Source organism: Pristis pectinata, chromosome 16 (assembly GCF_009764475.1).
Source record: "Pristis pectinata isolate sPriPec2 chromosome 16, sPriPec2.1.pri, whole genome shotgun sequence".
Taxonomy (NCBI): domain Eukaryota; kingdom Metazoa; phylum Chordata; class Chondrichthyes; order Rhinopristiformes; family Pristidae; genus Pristis; species Pristis pectinata.
In genome coordinates, this window is record NC_067420.1 from 44,240,804 (window position 1) to 44,266,997 (window position 26,194).

General features: G+C 49.5%; 2 protein-coding genes across 5 annotated transcripts in view; one reads left to right on the forward strand and one right to left on the reverse strand.

Moving 5' to 3' along the window:
• The window catches only part of LOC127579083 (potassium voltage-gated channel subfamily KQT member 2), an 86,435-nt gene extending 69,991 nt beyond the window's left edge, over positions 1-16,444 (reverse strand). For all 4 annotated transcript variants that reach the window (XM_052031719.1, XM_052031718.1, XM_052031717.1 and 1 more), the window contains exon 1: positions 15,973-16,444. In XM_052031719.1, the coding sequence (XP_051887679.1) occupies positions 15,973-16,283 (311 nt within the window). In that variant the 5' untranslated portion in view covers positions 16,284-16,444. The remainder of the gene's footprint in view (positions 1-15,972) is intronic.
• LOC127579057 (DENN domain-containing protein 3-like) overlaps positions 1-26,194 on the forward strand; it is a 743,140-nt gene that overhangs the window by 601,718 nt on the left and 115,228 nt on the right. The gene's annotated exons all lie outside the window — the stretch shown is intronic.

Sequence of the window (26,194 nt, forward strand, 5' to 3'; positions counted from 1 at the left end):
TCTTTTTCAAACTACAGATTATTTAATTCACTGAATTTAAATATAACCAGGTACTGAGGTGAGGTCTGGCCTCACAGCTCTGGATCAGTAGTCAGGGTTTACTAGTCCACCAACTTAGCCACTTGCCACCACCATTCCCGTGTTATCCAATAATTATCCAACTGAAGTGCAGCATGGGGCATTTTGATACTGTAGCAGGCAAAAGGAGGCCAGCTCCCTGGAGAGATGAAGGATCCAGAAAAGGTCAGATTCACAAGTCATTAGAAGTGGCGATGCAGGGAAAAAGGAACAACAAGGCTCTGCTGGGTCACTGTTCCTGCACTCCGAGGTCCTACTGCCCAGAGCTTGGATTTCAGGGCACTGTGGCTCCACTGAGCTAGCCACCGAGGGCACCGAGTAATCAGCAGCAAGGGCACTTCCACAGGACTCTGGGGACTCCACACAGTCAGCCAACAGTTTCAGGATATTCGACAGTCCCAATTCTCTCTGCCTAGGAGCTCCGCTGACTCCCATCCGGCTCAGCTGTAGGTCTGGTGGGGAGGGGGGGGGTGCTGTTCTCAGGTAATACCACAGAACAGGTAATAGGGAATGGGCAGCTTGACTTCACTCACAAGTGACTGGTGGACAATATCACTGGGAGTTAAGACTGGGAGTTGTAAAAGAGCAGCAGGTGCACTCTTACCCAGTCACAAATCTAAAGCACCCTTGCTAGATTCAGCAACCCCCTTATCCTGGGACTACTGGGCTGGTGAACCTTGGTTATTCTTATCCAGTAACCCCACCATCCCCTGCACTCCCCAATTCCTAAATGTGTTTGCCTAGGACCGTCCTGAACCCAAGACATTGTGTCCCTCTCCACTGATGCTGCCCGACCTGCTGAGCATTTTCAGCCTGTCCCACTTCTGCACTATTTACTTTTGAATCTTCCCCTGAGAACAAAGGTTTAACCCGACTGATGACACTGCTGCACTCAATGTGCTTACAAACCTGCAATGCAATGACACATTACAAATTTCCCAGACAGAAAGCAGTACCAGGATTATTCAAATAGAAAGGAATTTTCGCATTGGGACATGAGGCAATTTGGCCCCTCAAACTGATCCCTGCTGTCCATATGATCACAGCCAATCTGTCCTTCATCTGCCAGCTTTGCTCAATACCCAACACAAGGTTCAACAGGTTGAGTCCCGGGGTGAAGAGTTTGCCTCATGAGGTAGGGTTGTCGCAGCTCGGACCAATATGCATTAGAGTTGAAAAGTAATCTCACTGAAACATGAGAGATTCTGAGGGTGATTGACAAGATGGCTCCACCCCCAAAGTGCTCTGGGGTAGAAAATGCCAAAGATTCACCTGCCTCAGAGAACTTCCTCTCCACTTCCATCACTGAATGTATTCCAGGTCAGTATGACTGATGTGTGAACTAGTGAGGCAAGGGTCCTGGGGAACTGAAGCCAAGGTTGGATCATCTGTGATATTATTGAACGACGCTGAACTGACTGCTCCTTCTTCAACTTGTTATGTTTTCAAAATTGGTCAGACACTGAATAGTTTCAGTGGGCTTCAGTGTAAGCAGCACCAAGCCAGGTCCTCGGGAGTGTGGGTTGGGAGGTAGTTCTACATGCAGAGGTTGGGGGTGGCTTCTCTCAGTAAGTGGTAATCGGTGCCGATGAGATTGCTAGATTTTGTGGACCAGATACTGCATCGCACATCCCCCAATATCTCCCCAAACAGCTCAAGGGGTTGAAGGCTCTGCTCCTCATTCCAACATTGTACGGGTACATCTGGTTCCATGGTGCTGCTTTCACCCACAAGGTCAGAACACTAGAGATAGGAGGAGGAGGCCATTCAGCCCCTTGTATATGCTGTACACTTCCCCGCAACAGTGTCTACCCCACATCCCTTCCCATCTCCAGGCTTCTTTAATCTCACGTTCTTCCTGAGTCTTGGAGTCAGAGCCAATAGTGCACAGGAACAAGCCCTTTGGCCCATCAAGGTTCTGCTGACCATCAACCATCCACTAATATGGATCCGACATTAATCCCATTTTTATTCTGCCACGATTCCACCACGCACCTACACATCGGGAGCAATTACAGCAGGTAATCAACCCACCAACCGAGGCAAACCCACACGGCCACAGGAAGAACGTGCAAACTCCACACACACAGCACCAGAGGTCAGGATTGAACCCCGGTCTCTGGTGCTGTGAGGCAGCAGCTCTACCCGCTACACCACTGTGCCATCTCTGAATGACCCATGTCTCTATTCTAATTGATTCACTTATCTTGTAACTGATCCAGTCCCCTTTCAAACATCTGCTGCAGTTATTAACAAAATGACTGCCAGGGGGATTAATTTAAGCCAGTTGTGCATACATGCATTCTGCTGAATGTGGAGCTTTCCATTAACATTTGATCAGATTCATTTCTCTATACTCCCTGCACTCACACCCTCTCCACCTCCAAATTCCAGCCCTACAACCCTCCAAGATCTCTGCACCCATCCAGTTCTGGTCTGTTGATGACTCCAGTTTAAACCCCCCCACCGCTGACATCCCTACCATCAACTGCTGCGCCTGACGCTCAAACAGGCCCCCTAAATGTTCCTGCCCCTCCACTGCCCACTCCTCTCTTTAAGATGCTCCTTTGACCCCAGATCGTTGCCTGAACATTTTTTCTCAGCCCTGACATCTCCAGACCTAGCTCACATTCTCAACCTTTCTTTCAGAACTCGTCTGCAAACCTCCTTGTAATCGAGGGAATGCAGTGATCAGATTGATACGGGCTGTAAACAATTGCTTCTGTTACAGACAACATCTCAAACCTCACATTGACAATCTGTTCGTTCCCAGCGTGCAGGCATTGACGAGTTTGTTTCCAGCATTCTCTTATCTCAGATTTCCAGCAACTGCTGTGTTCAGCATTTCACACCTCCCGCATTGTTTTTCCCTCATTTATCTCCCTCTGTTTTACTCTCCTGCAGACACATCAGCCATGACCCAGCATCTTCATCACTGTCACTGAGATAGCACCCTTAATTATTTCTGTCACCAGGACAATTGTGGTCTCCACCTCAGTCCCTTCACCCTGTTCCCTCTCACCAATCATTTTCTCACTAAGCCAAACACCCAGTCTTTCTGCAGAAGAAACAGAGTTAACATCTCAGGTCCGGGAGCCTCTGTCAGAACAAAGTTCCGTGCATTTTCTGGGTTTTTTACTTCAGATTTTCATTTGCCGTTTTCTCATCAACCTGAAGCATCAACTCTGTATTTCTCTCCACAGATGCTGCCTGACCTGCTGAACATTTCCACCAGTCTGGTTTTTATGTTAGATTTCCAACAACTGCCACTTTTTTTACCTGATTAGTCTTCGTTATCGGAGATGGTCATTGCCTGTACCTGCGAAACAAGAATGTTACTTGCCCTCACCAGCCATTCCCCAATGCTGTCCAGGTCTTGCCACACATGGACATGAGCTGCTTCATTTGCTGAGATGAGAATGAAATTAAATATTGTGCAGTTGGTGAACATCCTGCTTCTGACCTCATGACGGAAGGAGAGTCACTGATGAAGCAGCTGAAGATGGTTGGGCCAGGACACCGGCGCTGAAGAACTCCTGCAGTGATGTCCAGGGATTAGGATGCATGACCTCCATCTTCCTTTTTGCAAGGAATGACTCCAATCAGTGGAGTGTTTGCCCTTGATGCCCACCACTTGTTTCACCAGGGCTCTGTGATGCCACACTCAAACACTGCCTTGATGAGATGTGTCTCATCACCTCTGGAATTCAGCTCTTTGGTCCAGGTTTGGACCCAGGCTGTGATGAGGTCTGGAGCTGTGGTCCTGGTGAAACCCAGACTGGGCATTGGTGAGTGAGTAGGTTGGTGGTGAGCAAGTGCTGCTTGTCAGCATCATTGATGACAGTGCCCATCACCCTGCTGCTGATTGAGAGCAGACTGTCTGGGTGGTGATTAGCCGGAATTGGATTGGTCCTGCTTTTGTATACCTAGGCAGATTTCCATATTGTCGGGTAGATGCCAGTGTTGTAACTGTACTGGAACAGCTTGGCTGGAGGCACAGCCAGGTCTTCAGTACAACAGCTGGAATGTTGCCTGGCCCCACAGCCTTTGCTGTATCCAGAAACTCTCAGCCATTTCCTGCTATCACCTGAAGCGAATTGAATCCAACAGTGGGAGTCTCAGGAGAACCAACCACTCAGCACTCCTGGCAGGAGATGGTTACACATGCTTCAGCATTCTTTTGCAGTTGTTTTGTGCCCCCCCCCCCCACCCGATGCTGTCGACGTTCCTGGAGCTTCCTTCCTCTGTCCACCATCCACAACTAGCTGTGACCATTTTGTAAACAGATAAACACACAGAGGCTCCAGTCATTCTCCCACTCAGCTGAGTCAGCAGATGCTCCTGTCTAGCTAACAGTGAGTCACACAACATTTAGTTCTTTAACATCTGTCCTTGCTTGACTTGAGTTTAATGTGAAAATTTACCTGAGCAAATGAAGATATTTAAAGAAATATTTGATGTCAAGACTTATTTTGTGCCTGTGCAAGAAAGGCATGTTTCAACATCAGCACCACACAGTGTCACATCAGGAGCAGCACAGGTCAGAGTGAGCTCCCTCTAACCCTGTCCCGTCACACACTCACAAGGTTAGCCACTTGGTGAAGCCACCACGTACTCTCCAGCACAGACAGCAGAGGTTGGGTTTGAGAAGTAGGTGATTGGGGCCCAGCAGCCACTGGTGTTGATTCCACATGGAATCTCCTCGCACCTCACAGACTTCACCTCTGCCTTCCCATTCCACTCCACCTTCTTTATTGCACATAACCTGGTTTTCTTTCAATAGCATCTAAATCACCGGCCTCAACAACTTGTTCCACATCCTGTTCACCATCTATATAAAGATATTTTCATTTTATTACTGGATTTATGAGAAAATAGTTTCTATGCATGGCCCTGATTTGTGGACAGAATCTCAGGTTTCCTCCCTTCGTCTATTCAGACCAGCTCACGCATCATTTTAGAGACCTACGTCTGAAGTAAAACTGCAACTTCTCCACTCTCTCAGCACTCTCTCACTTCTGGTCCCTCATAACCCTCTCAAAGATGAGTTTACTATCATGTGCACAAGTATGTGTATGCACAGGTGCAATGGGAAAACTTACTTGCAGCAGCATCAAAAGGCACATAAGCAGCATTCACAAGAAAAACATAAATTAAACATAAATTACACACAATTTTTACAAGAAAGAACACAACTAGAACAAAAAAAAGTCCATTTAGTGCAAAGTGGTCATAGTGTTGCTAAACTCCAGTGATTAGGGTTGTGCTGGTTGGTTCAAGAACCGAATGGTTGAAGGGAAGAAGCTGTTCCTGAACCTGGTGGTGTGGGACTTCAGGCTTCTGTACCTCCTGCCCGATGGGAGCCGTGAGATGACACGGCCCGGATGGTGATCTTTAATGACGGACGTTGACTTCTTTCTAAACCTGTCACTAATATTCCCATTTATTTTAGTCCTTTGAGCAGTTTGGAGACCACAACCATACTCATTTCTCTAACTGGAGCCAGACACGGATCTTATCTGTGTCACCTCAGCCAAGAATCAAATGCCTGGGCTTTCTTGGTATTTGTACTTGCTTTGCTAACCTGTCATACTGCTTTTGATGATTTGTACTCCCATGTCTTGTCACCTCTTTCCCATCCACTTCCTTATTTTCAAAAGGTGCCAGTGGTCTTTATTTTCCTACTGTAACCACACATTACTCTCTGATAAAGCTCACTTGACATTTAGTTCCCCAGTGGTCCATGAGAAGCAACACTTAATCTGATAGTTGCTCCTTATCCCTTCACAATCAGCATGGGTGTGGTGCTCCAAAGGGCTCATTTCTGTATCTGCTAGGTTTTCACCAACCACCATGCACAAGACACTCGGAGGTTTAGTCTGAGTCCCTGCCACATTGGCGACGTTCTGGTTAATGGGCGTGACAGTGCCCAGAAGCAACAAAAACGTATGCATCAAACAATGAAACTATGGCTCGGAAGAACTGAAATATTTTGACCTCACTGTTGTGGAACAGCTGCAGTAATCAGGACTAATCACTGCTTCGTAACCTACATGAAGGTAATTGGCCATGAAAAGCTTCTCCATCAGGTGGAGATCACCCCTCCGGTGCCACTGATGAACAAGGAGCGTCTCCCACTGTGTCACAAAGGATGGAAGGCGCCTCATACAAATGGAAGAGAAGAAATGGTTGTTGTTCAAATTAGAAAAGCTCCAACAATTATAACATAAAGTAATTTTGAAAGGACCTTATGAGAAATTAAATATTCAAAGAATGGTAATAATTCAGAAGAGTAGCTGTTCAACCTTAAAAACATGACTCCAAGAAAATCATTAAACATAGGAGGCTTTTTTGTTAATTCCAGGGAGCTGGGTGTTACTGCCATGGTCAGCATTTACTGCCCATCGATAACTGCCCTCGAGAAGGTGGTGGTGAGCTACCTTGAATGGCTGCAGCCCTTCTGGGCAAGGTGCTCCCACAGTGCTGCAGGTGAGGGAGTTCCAGGATCTAGACCCAATGACGATGAAGGACCAGCAACACATTTCCAAGTCGGGATGGTGTGCGACGTGGAAGGAAGCCTGCAGGGGCTGGAGTTCCATGCACCTGCCACCCTCTTCCTTCTTGAGGCAGAGATTGCAAATTGCCCAGGTGAGTAACTGCAGTGCATTTTGTAGATGGATCACACTGTAGCCCCTGCGCACAAGGAATGAATATTCTGGGCGGTTGATGAGGTGCTGATCGAGTGGGCTATTGATTTTTCTTATTGTAGATTTGTACTGGACGGTGTCAGGCTTCCTTGAGAGTTGTTGGCACTAATCCAGGCAAGTGGGGAGTGTTTCATCACACTCCTGACTTGTGCCTTGTAGATGGTGGGAGAGGCAAGTCTCCCAAATGCAGGCAAATGGGACTAGCATGGACGAGGTGGGCCAAAGGGCCTGTTTCCACACCGTACAACTCTACGACTCTCACTCTAGGTGAACCAGCCTGCGGCACATGGAGCACAGTGGAGATCACATGATACCAATTCTGCTGGGATGATGAGGCATTAACAGCATCAGTGCTGGGATGGATGACAGGCTGACTGGTCCCGTTGCACAGTCCAGTGTTGTCTCTAGGGAAATGGTCTTTAATAAACAAAGACTTAACGACACACACAGGTCCTGCTGGATTAGCCCATCGCCTGGACTCATGGCCCACCTACGTGCCCTGGCGGGGCAGGAAGGTGCTCAGGAGTCCAGTGAGGCCATGGGGAGTGCACCACAGAGACCCCCATCACCAGCGCAGTTAGACTGCCTTTGGCAAGAGGCAGAAGAACTGACAGGCACTTAGAAGCTGTTTAAAATTGCAGTAAATAACTAAAAAGTTGCAACCAGTTTAAAAATATTTACAAATTTAATTCAATACAGTCAATAAATATAACCAAAGGAAAATAAAGTTAAAATGTCCTTCCCTCCCCATTCTCCATGCCGGAGATCTGAGGGGCAAGTTTATCACTGCGGATGGTGGGTGCAGGGAAACCCCCCGCGTTATGGGAGGGCCTTCTCAGAAAACCGTCTGCATCGTCATTTTCCATAATACGAAGCCACATCATCTGCATCGAGAAGAAAAAAATTATTTATACACAAATTCTGCGAGGGAATATTTCATATATCAGATCTTTTAGTAGTGATTTGCGAATTCCATAAGGGTGAGTTTCTGTTACCCGAACTGGTATAACGCTGGAATCGCCTGTATATGGAACACGGTGCCAGAGGAGGTGGTAAAGGGGGGTATGATCACAGTGTTTAAAAAGCATTTGTACAGGTACATGGATAGGAAAGGAATGGAGGGATATGGGCCAAGTGCAGGAAATGGGGTTAGTATAGATATGTATCTGGGTCAGCATGGATAAGTTGGGCTGAAGGGCCTGTTTCTGTGCTGTGTAACTCTATGAAAGTAGATATCTTTATTAGTCACATGTATATCGAAACACAAAAGGAAATAAATCTTTTGCTTAGAGCATTTAGGGGGCAGTCTACAAGTGTCGCCACGCTTCCGGCACCAACATAGCACACCCACAGCTTCTTAACCCCTACGTTTTTGGAATGTGGGAGGAAACCAGAGCACCCGGAGGAAACCCACGCAGACACAGGGAGAATGTACAAACTCCTTACAGACAGTGGCCGGATTTGAACCCGGCTCGCTGGCACTGGCCCTGGTCTGTCGAGCATGGAGCTGGAGAGACAGATGCCCCTGGATGTTGTTGAGGCCCTCAGCAAGTCCAGCCTCCACTGGAGTCTGTACAGGAGCGCAGGTGTCCATCCCTCAGCCTGTCCTACATTCAGCGTGAGTTTTCACAATTCCAGGACTTGCATGTGTGGGAGGGGCTGAACACTAGCCGTAACCCTAACACAATCCTAATGCAGAACAACCAGCACGAGCCAGCCCAATCTGTGATCCACAGAGAAAAACCTACTCCGCACTGGCATCAAAAGCAGATAGACTGAGGTGCATCTGCTAGTGTCCAGTACAGGAATAACGGGCTGACCTACTACCTTCTGCACTGCAAGTTCCTCTGACTCTATCCCCTCTACACTGGAGATGCTGTATCACATGTTGCAACATCTCCAATTTAGACAAGCAGTGATCTTAAAAGTAAAAACTCACTCAGGTCAAATTTCATTCTACACATCATCATGTTCCAAAGGATGGTCTATCAGACACCATAACCAACTCAAGGAAATTCCTTCAATTATACAAGCATCACAACCTGAAAATGATGAAAGTAATGAAAGATCGCCTGAAACATCAACTCTGTTTCTCTCTCACAGACACTGCCTGACCTGCTGAGTATTGCCAGTGGTCTCTGCTTTAATTTCAAATAACCTCAGAGTGCATTAGCAGAAAGTACGAGGTAGTTTCATCCTGGAGAAAGCTTTTGCTGGTTAACAAGCAAAAAAATGAAATGAAAAAGGATAACAAAGAAAGAACAAACAGCCGTGCATAATTTGAGGAAACTTGGACCAGAGGCACAGCTCCTGCATAAAGGGTGGGCCGTTTAGAACCGAGATGTGGAGAAATTCTTCACTCAGAGGGTGGTGAACCTGTGGAGTTCTCTACCCTGTGGGGCTGTGGAAGCACAGTCTTTTTCCCAGGGTTGGGGAATCAAGAACTAGAGGGCACAGGTTTAAGGTGAGAGGGGAAAGATTTAATAGGAACCTGAGGGGCAACTTTTTCACCCAGAGGGTGGTCAGTATACGGAATGAGCTGCCAGAGGAAGTGGTTGAGGCAGGTACAATAACAAAACTTAAGTACTTGGACAGGTACATGGACAGGAAAGGTTTAGAGGGACATGGGCCAAATGTAGGCAAATGGGACTAACTTAGATGGGCATCTTGGTCAGCATGGACCAGCTGGGCCAAAGGGCCTGATTCTGTGCTGTATGACTCCTGGGAAAATACAGGGCAGAACAGAACACAAACCATCAGAAGCATCAAACCATACAGATGTGGAGGAGGAGGTCGTCACTCAGCACTTCCAACGTGGCCCAACATTCAATAAGTGTCATAGAGTTATTCAGCATGGAAAAAGACCCCTCGGCCCAACTCATCCAGGCTGACCAGAATGTCTTTCTAGGCTCGTCGCATTTGCCCACACTTGGCCCATGATCACTCCAAACCTTTCCTATCCATGTATATATCCAAATGTCTTTTAAACATTGTAATGGTACCCACCTCTACCACTTCCTCTGGCAGCTGGTTCCATATACCCACCACCCTCATATGAAAAAGTTGCCCCTCAGGTCCCTTTTAAATTTTTCCCTTCTCACCTTGAATCTCTGCCATCCAGCTTTAGACTCTCCTGTCCTGGAGGGAAGGCTGTGACCATCCACTTTATGCCACTCATGATTTTATAGGTCACCCATCAGCCTCCTCTGCTCCAGTGAAAAAAGTCCCGACCTATCCAGCCTCTTCTTATAACTCAAGCCCTGCAGTCCCAGTAACGTCTTTATGAATCGTTTCTGAACCTTCCTATAGCTGGGCGACCAAAACTGCGCACAATACTCCGTGTGGTCTCACCAATGACTTGTACATGATGTCCCAACTCTTGTACTCAATGCCCTGGCCGATGAAGGACAGCGTGCCGAACACCTTCTTCACTACCCTGTCTACCTGTGTTCCCACATTCAGGAAACTATGTACCTGTATCCCTAGGTCTCTCTGTTCTACAACACTGTCCAGGGTTCTACCATTTACTGAGCAAGTCCTGCCCTGGTTTAACGGACCAAAATGCATGACTTCACACTTCTCTGAGTTAAATTCCATCAGCCATTCCTTGGCCCACTTCCCCAGTTCATCTAGATCCTGTTGTAACCTCAGATAACTCTTCACCGTCCACTACATCACCAATTTTGGCGTCATCTGCAAACTTACTAACCACATTAACAACATTGTCATCCAAATCGTTAAGGTCATGGCTGATCCGATTGTAACCTCAGCTCCATAACCCCAAAATACACACTCATTTCAAGGAGTCAGAATCGAAAAGCTAAAAAGTCATGTCGAAATTGTACAGCATCCTGGTCACACTACACCTGAAGTCCTTCCCTCTACATGGTGAGCAGGACTGAACATCACCGGAAAGTTGCAAACTAACATCTACACATTCTAAACTGAAGCAAGAGGTTCTACACGTCAGGAAAGACCACAGTCATAGAGCACGGAAGCAGGCCCTTCGGCCCAACTCGTTCATGCCGACTGCGTTCCCAGCAAGCTGTTCCCATCTGCCCACATTTGGCCCATAGCCCTTTAAACCTCTCCTATCCATGGACTTATCTAGATGGCTTTTAAATGTTGATAACGTGCTCACCTCAACCACTATTTCTGGCAGCTCATTCCAAATACGCACCACCCTTTGTGTGAAGAAGCTGCCCCTGATGTCCCTTTTAAATCTCTCGCCTCTGATCTTAAACCTATGCCTTCTTGTTTTTAGCACCCCCTCCCTGAGAAAAATACTATGTGCTTTCACCCTATGCCCTCATGATCTTATGTACCTCTATCAGGTCACCCCTCAATCTCCTACGCTCCAGGGTAAAGTCCTGGACTACGCAACCTCTCCTTGCAACTCAGGGCCCCCCAATTCCAGTCACCCGAAAGATAAAGAGATTCCCTAGACACAAGTGAGACTGGAACCAGAGGCTGCAAATGTCAGTCACTAATAAATCCAGTCAGGAATTCAGGAGTAGGGGGTAGTTGGGGGGGGGGGGGGGGGGGTGCAGGGGAATGGAGAGGTGGAACGTGCCCTCATAGATGTGTTTCAAGCAAATAGTTTGAAGTTAAAGAGGATAGACCTCCAGATGATAAAGGTCCTCAACCAACCTGCCCCACCACCCTCAATAATTGAAACCCATGATCAGACCCTAGTAATTATGGATTACATCCCACACTGCTGGGACCACCTCTCAGCAAGGGCAGGCACTGATGAAATTCACCACCACTTCCCATGCACCAGTGTGGCCTTCAGCCTTCTGAAGCAGTGCTTGAGGACCAAGACCAGCACCAAGCTCATGGTCCAACAAGCACGTCCTGCAGATCTCAAAGCATTGGAGAGATAACATCAGCTGTCTCTACAAATCCTCCAAATCCACTGACAGGATAAGCAAACCTCTCCCAGGCTGACATTCACAGCATCAAGGCTCTGACTGTGATCCATCAGTTCCAGCGGGTGGGCTGTGTCATCCCCATGACCAACACCAGGATCCCACAGCAGACACTGTATTCCAAGCACTGCCACAGCAAGCGATTTCCATTCAAGGAAACTTTGAGACCTTCCCCTCCAAACTCCTGGGAGTCCCAGACTAGTGTGTGCTCAAGAGGGAGAAGCAGCGTTCGGCAAGGCTCCCAACTCCTTGCAGAAGCCACGTGCAAACGGGAGCAAAACAACCCACTCACCAGTCACACCTCTGGCAGAATCTCCGTCTTCACATATAGGGCTGCGCAGTGGCACAGACAGTAGAGACCCAGGTTCGATCCTGACTCTGACGCTGTCCATGTGGAGTTTGTACATTCTCTGTGACTGCCCTAGGTGCACTGGTTTCCACCCACATCCCAAAGATGTGCAGGTTGGTATGGGCGAATGGTAGAATCTGGGGTTGATGGGAATGTAGGGAGAATAAAATATGGGATTAATGTAGGAGTAGTGTAAATGGGTAACTGAAGGTCAATACATCGGCCCACAGAGTTGCCTCTTCCCATGCTGCATGTCTCCATGACTCTGTAGGATTCAACCAACTCAGAACACACAGAACCGATGAGGAAGAGAAGAAAGGAGATAACAGAGGACCAAGAAATGAAAAGCAATGTAACTGAGGGGTCTGTTGATTGAGTGAGGTGAAGGATGTGAAGTCTTGCACAGAGCAGGAACCGGCGTGATGAAGTAACTGGCCTCTTCTGAGCCAAAAATAATTCCTAAGTAAATAAGTCTGAAGCAAAGGAGCAAAGTCTGGAGAAATTATGGCCTGGGAAGAAATCTTGGAGATTAGGGGTGGATTTAGATAGAGTACACTGGGAAAAATGGTAACTGGCAGAAGGGCTGCTACTAGAGCACACAGAATTATAGTCACTGGCAAAAGAAATAGAAGGGAGAAGAGAATTCTTTCTTCTGCAGCGAGTTGTTGTGATCTGGAACGTGCTGCCTGAAAGAAGTGAAAGCAGATTCAACAGGAACTAAAGGAAAAATGTGTTCCAGGTCCTGGAGAAGGAGCAGGGCTGTGGCTTAAAGCAGAAAGCTCACTGAAAGAGCATCGCCGTGGCATATGCTGTGCTGCGGGTTTGTATGATGAGTGTAACCATCACCTGAAAACAAAGATAAAGCCTTAAATTTGTTCCAGGATATAATTTATTGATAACATTCACCTGCACACATCTATGCAGAGTTTTTACACAGCACTGAATCCTTTCTGTTGAACAAGAGCTTCTGGGCAAGTGACAGGACCTTTGATAAGACTGGAATGAAGACGAATTCTGACAGCTCATGCTGCCTGCAATGAAATAATTGGTGCTGCGGCTGTGGGAATATCGGTACACCACTTTCATTCTAAAACTAAAACTCTTTGCAGTGCACCTTCCCCATATAATATTGAAATGTCGATCTCAACAGATGATGTGTGGTTTTCAGCAGCAGGAGAGCCAAGTTTTCTGCCTTTGACAATCCCACTCCCTCTCTGATCCCTTCCCAAACACTCACTCCCATTCTCGTTATGTAACATTAAGTGGAGGAGAAAACTGTCCCCTTCCTGTCTCCAAACTCGCTTCTAGTTAACAACCCAAAACCTCACATTTGTACTTCAGTGTCAGGACAATCCTTGAACATTTACTGAAGTTTATTCTGAAGTGTAGTCACTGTTGTAATGAGTAAAACATAACATCTGCTTCATAAACCATCTGAGCATTGACTCAGTCAGTGGGTTGGTTGGTTGGTTCTGAGTTTTAATGACAAGCAAGTATTTTTGGTGGACCCCCAGGACTAAAGATCTAAACAAAAACATCTGGTTTTGCAGTCTCTCAGAGTACAGAGATTAGTTGAAATTCTCCCCAGAACAAGCACAATCTGCTCAGAGATGGGATAGTTAGCAAAAAGTACGGATTTAAAAAGAAACAATCTGTTGGGAGAGGAGTGAATAATAACTAGAACATCTTCTGGTACTAGGTTTAGGAACTTCTCATCCACCTGAGAGCATCCACTCTCAGCATCAGTCTCCACACCCAATGCTCTGTTGCACTTCAGGGCATTGGGTGCAATCAGGATGCAAATAAGCACATCCTGGCTAGTGACATACAGTCTTCTTCTAAAAAAGCACAACCGACTCGTTCTTCTGATCTCATGAATCCTTTCTGCCCCCATTCAGCTTTCCAAATGATCTGAAATAAAGATCCAAAATGACCAATTCAGTTTAACGCAGCCAAAAACACAGCACAATGCTGGGAGATGGGTTTGAAGTGCTCACACTCCTCTTGAGCACTTACTCATCAGGTGGAAATTGCTCAGAGTGGGCGATCAGTTCTGAGGCAGCTCAAACAAGTGCCCGATACTTTGTGATGGGCCCTGAAGAAGCAAACAAAAACATCTGATTTCATGGTCTCTCAGGATATAGATTTGCTGAAATTCTTCCCAGATCTACCCACAGATGCTGAAGTTAGCAATAACATAAGCATCGATTAGCTCCTTGAAAGCTTGAATTAATCAAGAATTTTCATTACACAAGGAACACAGAGAGCCCACAACTACGGCATTACAGGGGCTGTTTACATACATCCCAAATATTTTCTCAAACCATAACATTAGACAGCAAAGAGTGCCAGAAACTACGACAGCCAGTAGTCAGGCAGCCTTTGAACAGATCCCCCTACCACCTCATAAAAATAACACAGTCACCTTCTCAGAGAAACTCGGGAGGGTGACGCTGGTGATACCTGCAGCCCACAGTAAACAGTGCACTAAAAGGGAGAGGACTTAAACAGTGCAACATACGTAATAAATAATACGTTAATACATTAGAGTCGTGTCCCAGTTCCTGCAACAATAGATCTTCAAGCTGAGCTCACTGCAACACTCTTAGAGTGAAATCCAACAACCGACTGTTTCCAACAAAAGTTAAATCTTGCAGATGCTGAAAATCTGAAATTAAAAAACAAAATGCTGGAAACACTCAGCAGGTCAGACAGCGCCTGTGCAGAGAGAAACAGAGTTAACATTTCAAGTCTATAGCCTTCAACCAGAACCCATCACACTTTAATAAAAGGTCATCGACTTAGTGTTGGCAGTTTCTCTCTGCACAGATGCTGCCCGACCTGCTGAGCTTTTCCAGCACTTTCTGTGCTGTGAACAATATTTTTACTTAAAAAATATGCAACATTTGAATTCTGTCAGACAAACCTTCAACAAACAATAGGATTGATGGTTCCAGTTTACGAAAGAACTAGATTTGAATTAAAATCAGTGAATACCACATAGAATGGTCAGAGGCAAGTCTGAGCTTGCTGGATATTATGTGACAGCACACCCACAGAGACCATCACTCTCCCTTCCCCAACTGTGTCACCCCAACATGTGTATGTGTCGCGCTCTCTCCAACCTTCCCTCCCCCCCACTTTCTCCCCCCAACACACTCACTCTTTCTTTCTGTCTGACTCCTCACACACTTCCCCCTTCCTCGGCTCCTGAATCACCTCCATTGTGCCCCCCTTCACCCGGTCATCTCCCAGCCCCGGGGAGCCCTGCTGTCAGGGTGTGTGCAGGACTGCGCCAGCAGGGATGGTCTCCCTTGGGGCGGTGGGTGGGCACTCCCCCCGTGGGGTAGGGTGGGCTCCTTCCCCGGGGCAGGGTGGGTGCCCACCTGAGGGGTAGGGTGGGTGGGTGCTCCCCCCTGGTTACTCCCCCAGGGGTGGGTAGGATGGGTGCCCTCCCCCCTAGGGTGGATGCCCCCCAGGAGTGGGTAGGATGGGTGCCCTCCCCCTGGGATGGGTGCCCCAGGAGTGGGTAGGATAGATGCCCACCCGGGGTGGGTAGGATGGGTGCCACGCCCCCCCCGGGGTGGTGGGATGGGTGCCCTGCCCCAGGGGTGGGTAGGATGGGTGCCACCCCCCCGGGGGTGGGTGGGATGGGTGCCCCTGGGGGTGGGTGGGATGGGTGCCCCCCCCAGGGGTGGGTAGGATGGGTGCCCCGCCCCCCGGGGGTGGGTGGGATGGGTGCCCCCCCCGGGGGTGGGTAGGATGGGTGCCCCCGGGGGTGGGTGGGATGGGTGCCCCCCCAGGGGTGGGTAGGATGGGTGCCCCCGGGGGTGGGTGGGATGGGTGCCCCCCCGGGGGTGGGTGCCCCCGGGGGCTGCGGGCGCTCCCCCCGGGCTCCGGTACTCACACGTAGGCATGGTAGATGAAGGCCCAGCCCCGCGGCCGCTCCAGCACGTTGTACATGAAGTTCTGCAGCTTCCGATACGCCGCCTTCCTCTTGGGCCGCTTGGCGCCGCCGGAGCGCGGTTTGCCCAGCACGCTGCCGCAGTCGGCGCCCGCGATCAGCAGCGCCCCGTCCCGGGTGCAGGAGGGGTCGGGGCCGCCGGCGGCCGGGCCCTCGGCCGCGCCGTCGATGCCCGACGAACCCCACCCTAGCTTCTTGTCGGCCGCCCCGGCCCCGGGCCCGGCCTCGGCGCCCCGCTTGCCTCGCTGCACCATGGTCGGCGCTCAGCGAGCTGCCCATGCCCCTGGGATCATGCCGTGCAGCCGCCCATGGGGGTGGGTGGGGGGGGAGGCTCGGTCCTCCTCACGCCCCCCGCCGCCCAGTCCCGGGCTGCAGACAATGGAGCGGGCGACAGCCCCGGCCCCGGCCGCGCATGCGCGCCGCCACCGCGCCGGCCCTGGCTCCGCCCCCCGCCCGCTCGGCCCGTCCTCCTCGCCCTACACCCCGCCCACTCGGCCCGTCCACTCCATCCCTCCCCTCCCTACACCCGCCCGCTCGGCCCGTCCTCCCCTCCCTCTCCCTCCACACACACCCCGCCCGCTCGGCCCGTCCTTCTCTCCCTACACCCGCCCGCTCGGCCCGTCCACTCCATCCCTCCCCCTCCCTACACCCGCCCGCTCGGCCCGTCCTCCCCTCCCTACACCCGCCCGCTCGGCCCGTCCACTCCATCCCTCCCCTCCCTACACCCGCCCGCTCGGCCCGTCCACTCCATCCCTCCCCTCCCTACACCCGCCCGCTCGGCCCGTCCACTCCATCCCTCCCCCTCCCTACACCCCCCCCGCTCGGCCCGTCCTCCTCGCCCTACACCCCGCCCACTCGGCCCGTCCACTCCATCCCTCCCCTCCCTACACCCCGCCCGCTCGGCCCGTCCTCCTCGCCCTACACCCCGCCCACTCGGCCCGTCCACTCCATCCCTGCCCTCCCTACACCCCGCCCACTCGGCCCGTCCACTCCATCCCTCCCCTCCCTACACCCGCCCGCTCGGCCCGTCCACTCCATCCCTCCCCTCCCTACACCCGCCCGCTCGGCCCGTCCTTCTCTCCCTACACCCGCCCGCTCGGCCCGTCCTCCTCGCCCTACACCCGCCCGCTCGGCCCGTCCTCCCCTCCCTCTCCCTCCACACACACCCCGCCCGCTCGGCCCGTCCTTCTCTCCCTACACCCGCCCGCTCGGCCCGTCCACTCCATCCCTCCCCCTCCCTACACCCGCCCGCTCGGCCCGTCCACTCCATCCCTCCCCCTCCCTACACCCGCCCGCTCGGCCCGTCCACTCCATCCCTCCCCCTCCCTACACCCGCCCGCTCGGCCCGTCCACTCCATCCCTCCCCCCCTACACCCGCCCGCTCGGCCCGTCCACTCCATCCCTCCCCCTCCCTACACCCCGCCCGCTCGGCCCGTCCTTCTCTCCCTACACCCCCCCGCTCGGCCCGTCCTCCTCGTCCTACACCCCCGCCCGCTCGGCCCGTCCACTCCATCCCTCCCCTCCCTACACCCCGCCCGCTCGGCCCGTCCACTCCATCCCTCCCCCTCCCTACACCCCGCCCGCTCGGCTCGTCCACTCCATCCCTCCCCTTCCCTACACCCCGCCCGCTCGGCCCGTCCACTCCATCCCTCCCCTTCCCTACACCCCGCCCGCTCGGCCCGTCCACTCCATCCCTCCCCCTCCCTACACCCTGCCCGCTCGGCCTGTCCACTCCATCCCTCCCCCTCCCTACACCCCGCCCGCTCGGCCTGTCCACTCCATCCCTCCCCCTCCCTACACCCGCCCGCTCGGCCCGTCCTCCTCGCCCTACACCCGCCCGCTCGGCCCGTCCTCCTCCCCTACCGCCTCCCGTCCTCCTCCCTCTCCTCCACACACACCCCGCCCGCTCGGCCCGTCCACTCCATCCCTCCCCCTCCCTACACCCCGCCCGCTCGGCCCGTCCTTCTCTCCCTACACCCGCCCGCTCGGCGCGTCCTCCTCGCCCTACACCCCGCCCGCTCGGCCCGTCCTTCTCTCCCTACACCCGCCCGCTCGGCCCGTCCTCCTCGCCCTACACCCCGCCCGCTCGGCCCGTCCACTCCATCCCTTCCCCTCCACACACCCCACCCACTCGGCTCATCTACTCCTCCCCTCTACACAGCTTGACCGCTCGGGCCATCCACCCTGCGACTGTCCCCTGCCCAGCCCTGGAGCTCTCCACCCTGTCCCATTCCCGATCCCACTCCCAGCGGCAGACCTTTTTTCTTTACTGTCTTAGATAACTTGTGCATAATTTATGTTCTGTGTGTAGTCTATCGCTGCGAGCCTGTGATGCTGCTGCAAGCAAGTTTTTTCATTGGACCTGTACCTCACCGCACTTGTGCACATGGCAATAAACTCGACTTGACTTGGATCTGATGTGGAGAAGCACCTTCCCACATCTCCGCCCCTGCTCCTTGGAGTCACAGACAAAGGCCCTTCGGCCCAACTCGTCCATGCTGACCTGAGCTAGTCCCATTTGGCCCATATGCCTCCAAACCTTTCCTATCCATGTTCTTGTCCAAATGTCTTTTAAATGTCGTAATTGTACCCACCCCTACCACTTCATCTGGCAGCTCGTTCCACACACCCACCACCATCTGGATGAAAAAGTTGCCCCTCAGGTCCCCTTTTAAACGTTTCCCCTCTCACCTTAAACAGATGCCCTCTGGTTTTAGACTCCCCTACCCTGAAACTATCCACCTTATCTATGCCCTTACGTGATTTTATAAACCTCTATAAGGTCACACCTCAGCATCCTTCGCTCCAATGGTATCCTCTGGTCACGACTGCAGATTTATTCCCCTTCACCCATGCTGGCAGAGTGACCACCACCTTTATCAGGTTCACTAGGGCACACTAGCGCAGCTGGTAGTGCTGCTGCTCACACCTCCAGTGACCCCGGTTCGATCCTGACCTTGGGTGCTGTCTGTGTGGAGTTTGCAGGTTCTCCCTGTGACCACGTGGGTTTCCCCTGGGGCACTCCGGTTTCCTCCCACATCCCAACGACGTGTGGGCCAGTGAGTTAGTTGGCTGCTGTAAATTGCCCCAGGTGTGTTGGGGAGTTGTAGAATCCAGCTCTCTATGGTCTGTCTTTCAGCTGCCTGGGATCATTGTTCTGGAATTCTCTCCTGAACCTCTAGCTTTCCATCTCTCTCTCTCTTCCTTGAAGTGACTCTTTAAAAGCTCACTCTGTGACTAGATTTTAGTCATCTGTCCTTATTTGTAAATCAAAGGAGACAGAAAGCAAGAAACGACAGGCCAGTTAAGCTAACATCTGTCGGGGGGAAAACACTGGAAGCTTTTATTAAAGGCTTTATAGCAGGGGACTCAGAAAAAAATTCTAGCCCATCAGGTGGCATTAATGCGCTTTGGTGAACGAGGAAGTCAGGTTAGAGTTCTGTGAAGAAGTGACAGGTGCAATGGATAAAGGGGAACCAGTGGATGGACTGCATCTAGAATCATAGAAGGCATTTGAGAAGGTGCAACATCAAAGGTTATTGTGGAAAATAAATGCTGGAGGTAGGTGCAGGAGGTAATATTTTGTTGTGGGCAGAAAATTGACAGCAGGAAACAGAGTAGTCATAAATGGGTGTTTAGTGGTTGGCGTGGTGTGTCTCAGGGATCGATGCTGGGACCTCAGCTTCTTAAACGGATGAAGGAACAAAGGCAAGGTTGCTAAATCTGCTGATGACAGAGAGGTAGGAAGTAAAGTGAGTAGTGAAGAGGACACGAAGAGGCTATGGAGGGATATAGATAGGTTCAGTGAGTGGGCAACAATCTGGGAAGTGGAGTGTAATGTGGGAAAAGTGAAATTGTCCATTTTAGCTGGCAAAAAAGAAAACAAAATGTATTATCTAAATTTTGAGAGATTGCAGAGATCTGGGTGTCTGATCTGCACAAGGTTAGTTTGCAGGTACACCAAATAATTAGTGAAATTACTTGGTGTACCTGCAAACAGAATAAACAGAATGTTATTGTTTATTGTGAGGGGAACGAATACAGAAGTAGGGAGGTTCTGCTTCAGTTATTTGGGGTATTGGTGAGACCACATGTGGAGTTACCGTGTACAGTATTAATCTCCTTATTGAAAGAAGGGTGTCAATGCTTTGCAAACAATTCTGAGAAGGTTTACCAATACAATCTCTGAAATGGGAGGGTTATCTTGATGAAAAGGTTGAACAGGGAGGGTTTGTATCTGAAGGAGTTTAGAATAGTGAGAGAGAACGGCTGAAACATGTAAGATGAAGGGTCTTGCCAGGGAGGACGTGAGGAGGATGCTTCTACATTATTCTACTCCACCTGCCACGGATTTGCCCACTTACTCCACCAGTCAGAATTGTCTCGAAACCGCTTACTTCACAAACTCACCCAAGTTCATGTCATCAGCAAATTTAAAAAATCCTTTGCTTATTTCCTCGCCCCAGATATTCCTGTATATGCCACTCCAAGAAAGTTCCATGTGTTAGAGTCCTAGACAGATCCAGCACAGAAACAGGCCCTTCAGCCCACTGAGTCCCTGCTTACACTAATCTTACATTAGTCCCTTTTTGTATTTTCCCCACATTCCCATCAACCTCCCCAGATTCTGCCCCTCACCTACACATTTGGGGCAATTTACAGCAGGCAATTAACCCACCGACCCGCACGTCTTTGGGATGTGGGAGGAAACGGGAGCAGTCGGGGGAAACCCACGCGGTCACAGGGAGAACGTGCAAACTCCACACAGCCAGTGCCCGAGGTCGAGATAGAACCAGGATCAGTGAAGCAGCAGCTCCACCAGCCACCTCACTGTGCCACCCTTACATTCTTTCTGTTTTCTGTCTGTCAACCAGTTTCCAATCCTTGCCATGATATCCCCCTGATCCCACCTGCTTTCCTAACCTTTCACATCAAAGTTTATCAATCTGAAAATCCAGATACACTCCTTCCAACGTTCTCCCTTATCTGTTCAACAGTGACGTCCTCAAAAAACTCCAGTTGATTTGTTAAGCACAAGTTCCCTTTGATAAATCCATGATGACTTTGTCTAATCCCAATGAAATTTTCTAAACGTCCTGTTATCACATCCTTTATAACAATTTCTCATCTGAAAAACAGCACCTCTGTCAGTGTGGCAATGCTCAGTACTGCACTGGAGAGTCGGCCTGGAATTCTGTGCCCAGGTCTCGGGACTGGGACTTGATGTACAGTGATCTACTGTGATCCACTGTGATCCACTGAGCCACACTCCAGATTAAATGGTTCTCCATACATTCAAATTTAATTATTCCTCTACATTTTAATAAAAAGTTTTTACTCAGTTTATCTTTGGGATCATCTGATGCTGTTAAGGCCAACATTTGTGCTCTACGTTTAATTGCCCATGAGAAGGTGACAGTAGTCATCACCTTGTGTATAAAATCATGAGGGGCATAGAGAGGGTGAATGCACTCAGTCTTAATTAAACAGTTCATAAATATTCCATGAACCGCATCCACTATTTAGCTACACATTTGTGGATTGTACGATATAGTTGGCATGAGGGTGTGTACACAGCTGGCCAGATGTTCTTGGTGCTCTGGGCTCTGAGGGTAGATCGCACATTGTCGTTGGGGGGTGTTGGGTTTGATTTTGTATTCTTCTACCTTGTGTGATTAGCGGAGGATCAACGCGTAGTAGTTCTGAAAGTTGTGGGTGCAAATCCCACTCCAGAGTCCTGAGCACAAAAATATAGCTGTCCTTGAGTCTGGTGGTTCACGCTTTTAAGCTTTTGTATCTCCTGCCCAATGGGAGGGGGGAGAAGAGAGAATGTCTAGGGTGCATGGGGTCCTTGATTATGTTGGCTGCTTTCCTGAAGCAGCAGGAAGCGTAGACAAGAGTCCACTGGAGGGGAGGCTGGTTTGAGTGATGGACTGGGCTGCATTCACAACTCCCTGCAGCTTCTTGCGGTCTTGGGCAGAGCAGCTGCCATACCAAACTGTGATGTATCTGGATAGGATGCTTACTATGGTGCATTTGTAAAAATTGATAAGGGTTATCAGGGAGTTTCCTTGGTCTTCTGGGGAAGCAGAGACACTGGTTTGCCTTCTTGGCCGTAGCTTCAACGTGGCTGGACCAGGACAATTGCTGGTGATAGCTACACCTGGGAACTTTCAACCACCTCCACCTCATGCTGTGACACTGGCGATCCAGGTATTAACGGGGATTGTGCTGTGCGCAAATTGGCTGTTGGCTTTTCCACATTACAGCAGTGACTGACAGCACCTTGGACAGCTCAGGACCACAAAGGACTATATGGGAACCCGAGCTTTCTGTTTCCTCTTCAGTGGTTTCCTGTCTTATCGAGGTGCAGCAATGTTCAGAGAACAGGTCGCTATAACTCCCACCCAGCAGCACAGTGGAAGCACCTTCACCAGGGGGACTCACCACCACCTGCTCAAGGGCAATGAGTCACGGGAATTAAATAACAGCCATGTTATCACAAAAGCAAAATCACTTTTTTAAAAAGCCTCTGAACATTGCCTGCCTCCTTAGATTGCCCTGAAGTTTTAATCTACATTTAGTTTCCACAATTCAGTGATTTATAATGTGCTCCGAGATGTCGACGCATTCCTTTTATTTCTTTGCTCAGCCCACACTCTGACTGAACATTACGATCAATTGAATCTTCCCAAACCACTTGCAGTAAGTATGTCTTTAATTAACAAGGCTCCTCATCTCCTTTTGACCTGAAATGGCAACAATTTTTTTCCATCCTGCAGATGCTGCCGACCCGGTGAGTTCCTCCAGCACATTGTGTGTTGCTCCGGATTGCAGCATCTGCAGTCTCCTGTGTCTCCTCACCTCCTGTCCCCATCTCACTTCCTCTCCTGAGAATGTAATAATTTTGAATATTGGACCATTAATCCAATCCTAGTCCCAACCAGGTCTACATCAAGGCATATCATCCGGGCTGGCACAAGAGACTGCAGAAGCTGGATCTGGAGCACAAACCAAACTGCTGGAGGAACCCAGTGGGTCAGGCAGCATCTGTGGGGACAGAGGGATGGTCAACGTTTCAGGACTTCCTGAGTCATCTGGCTTACTTGCCACCACTTTTCCTGTATTATTTCTCAGTGTTTCAGCATTTTCCACATGAAAACTGCAACTCTGCTCAATTCTCTGCAGAATTCAACACTATTCCTTCACTGCACTTTTCCAAAGCCTAGACCTGCCTTATTATGCACTTTGAACAACCTCCCCAAAACTTTACCTACCAACCTCAGGACCACAGTGGTTATTTATTCTGGGTGCTTGGATATTTGGACCAGGTGGATTCTGGCCTCCTCCACGTCCTGCAGGGTTGACAGGGTCAGTATTTATTCTCAGTCCCGAGGGAGTGGTTGCACTTGTGGAAGGAGCCAAACTGGAGGCCACCAATAAAAGGCAGTCACAAATAAGTGGGTGTAGTTCAGGGGAAAGTCAGACATGTGGTAACGGTGTGGAACTCACTCCCACAGGGAGTGGTTGAGGTGAACAGCAGAAACACACTTAAGCAGAAGGTGGATTAACACACGGATTAAGGAACTGGGGTGGGGATGGAGTGAAATAATGGGGACATAATGCTGGCAGGGACTGGTTGGACCAAATGTCCTGTTTCCTGTGCTGTAAACTCAATGTAGGGATTATCCAAAATCATCACGAATTAAAGGGTAATCACCAGGCCGTTGGCACCAGGAGATAGGTCATTGTTTGTCAGGAAAATGACAGTGTTGAGACAGAAAAGGACATCAGGACGACTGTCAATAATCATCCAATCAGGGAAGAAAAAGTCTGTTCACTCTTCCCATGACAATGCCAGTGATCGGGGTTCGATTCCCGTCGCTGTCTGTAAGGAGTTTGTACGTTCTCCCCGTGTCTGCGTGGGTTTCCTCCGGGTGCTCCAGTTTCCTCCCACATTCCAAAGACGTACGGGTAGGTTAATTTGGGGGTTTAAAATGGGTGGCACAGACTCATTGGGCCAGAAGGGCCTGTTACCACGCTGTAAATAAAAAAATTTTTAAATTTTATGTATCTAAATATATTACATCTACCTCATTACCCACGTCCATTCTCTCCTCTTCAAAAAAACACTGACATGGCCCAAACAAGACATCTCTTGCTGAAATCCACTTTGAACATTCACCACAATATTGTTGGAAGTTAGGCTTTTTCAAAAATATTATCTTTTGTAAGGGATTCCAGTATTTGTTCTCCTGCTGATGTTAAGTCTGTATTTCCCTGGATATGTCCAATGTCCCACAACAGGTGTTGCATAGACTGCACTCATCCTCTAGCAGGGCAGGTCTGCAGAGGGCACCTGCCACCTCTCAGAGTTACACATACAACCCATTCACTTCTGGGCATTTAGGATCACCTTATCCTCCTGATGTTATTTCTAATCTCTGACACCCAGCTGAATTGGTCCTTTGTTAAAGACTGAAGCAAAGTAATTACTAGGATTGCTGTGCCTGATAGCCACCCACTTCTCCAAACACTTATCCCTATCATGACTTTTCTGGTTTCACTTACGTGCCTGTAAAGTATTTCAGAATTTTGTCGAACGTTTCTTGATAATTTACTTCATAATTCCTCTTGGCTTTCAGTTTATTTAATTTTTGTCCTAACTTCTTCATGTCCTCAGAATCAGAATCAGGTTTATTATCACCGACCTATATGACCGGAAGGTTGTTGTTGTGCGGCAGCGGTACAGTGCCAGACATTAAGTTACCCCTAAATGACAAAAGGATAAATAACTAGTGCAAGACAAAAGGAATAATGAGGGGGTGTTCATGGGTTCCAGGAAGCTGTTCCTGAATCCTCTCCTGCTGTCTATGGTCAGTGTTTCTTTCTTTCTTTACCATCAGTAATTCCCTGACATTTTTCTTCATCCCCGGTGGCTTATTACCATTACCCTTTTCTTGTTTTCAGAAGAATAGATTTTAAATTTAAATCTTTTTTTATATTTATTTAGCAGCGTGGTAACAGCCCTTCCGGCCCGAGTCCGCGCCGCCCAATTTTAAACCCAAATTAACCTACCCGTACGTCTTTGGAATGTGGGAGGAAACCGGAGCACCCGGAGGAAAACCCACGCAGACACAGGAGAACATACAAACTCCTTACAGACAGCGACGGGAATCGAACCCCGATCGCTGGTGCTGTAATAGTGTCGCACTAACCGCTGCGCTACCGTGCTGCTTCTTGTTAAACACAATTTTAAATGGTTCCTATTGGTGTTCTCAAGTAATATATGCAAGTATTATTCTCCTATTTTTTATCTTGTTCTTTTATCAACTACTGAAAGTCGTCATCCCTCCTACCCATTTCTGACACACTTTGACAGCCCAGAACAGGAACGGGAAGAGTTGTGTTATTAGAACTCCACACCCCTACCCACCCCTCCCCCCCCCTTTCCTGTATATTCTGGCCAATTAGTTTTACATCAGCTGAAATCCCCCAGGATTGGAATTCCATACTTTTTACCCACTTTTATGCTTCTTCCTTCACCTCCCTTCCACTGTCAGGTATTTGTAGATTGACCCGATGAGTGTGATCGGGGAATTTTTTTTAAAAACTGCAGATGCTGCAAATCTGAAACAAAGGATGACAGAAACGCTCAGCAGGTCAGGCAGCATCTGTGGAAAGAGAAACAGTTAACAGTTTATGCAGAAATCTTCCATCAGAACTGCAGGAGAAAAAATAGAGGTCTTAGGTTGCTGAGAGGGTGGGGAGGGATGGATAGAACAAAGGGAGTATTTCTGATAGGGTGAGGTCAGGGTTGTCATGGGAATAAGTTGTTAATGAAATAATATGGTTGGTGGAATTAGAGAAAGAACATAAACAAAAACTGCAAAACCAGGGGTGTAGGGTCTGCTAAGCAGGGCAGGCCATTCTAATGTAACCAATCTTACAGGTTACTGACCATTGGCAGAACTGGCCAGCTCTGACACAAACAGAGAGAGTGAAGCACAGTATTGAGCCCAGGAGGTTACAGCAGATGAGGTGCTATTCCTCAAGCTTACATTGGGATATACTGACTTTGGAGGCGGTGCAGAGGAGGTTCACCAGGTTGATTCCAGAGATGAGGGGTCAGCCTATGAGGAGAGATTGAGTCCCCCTGGGACTA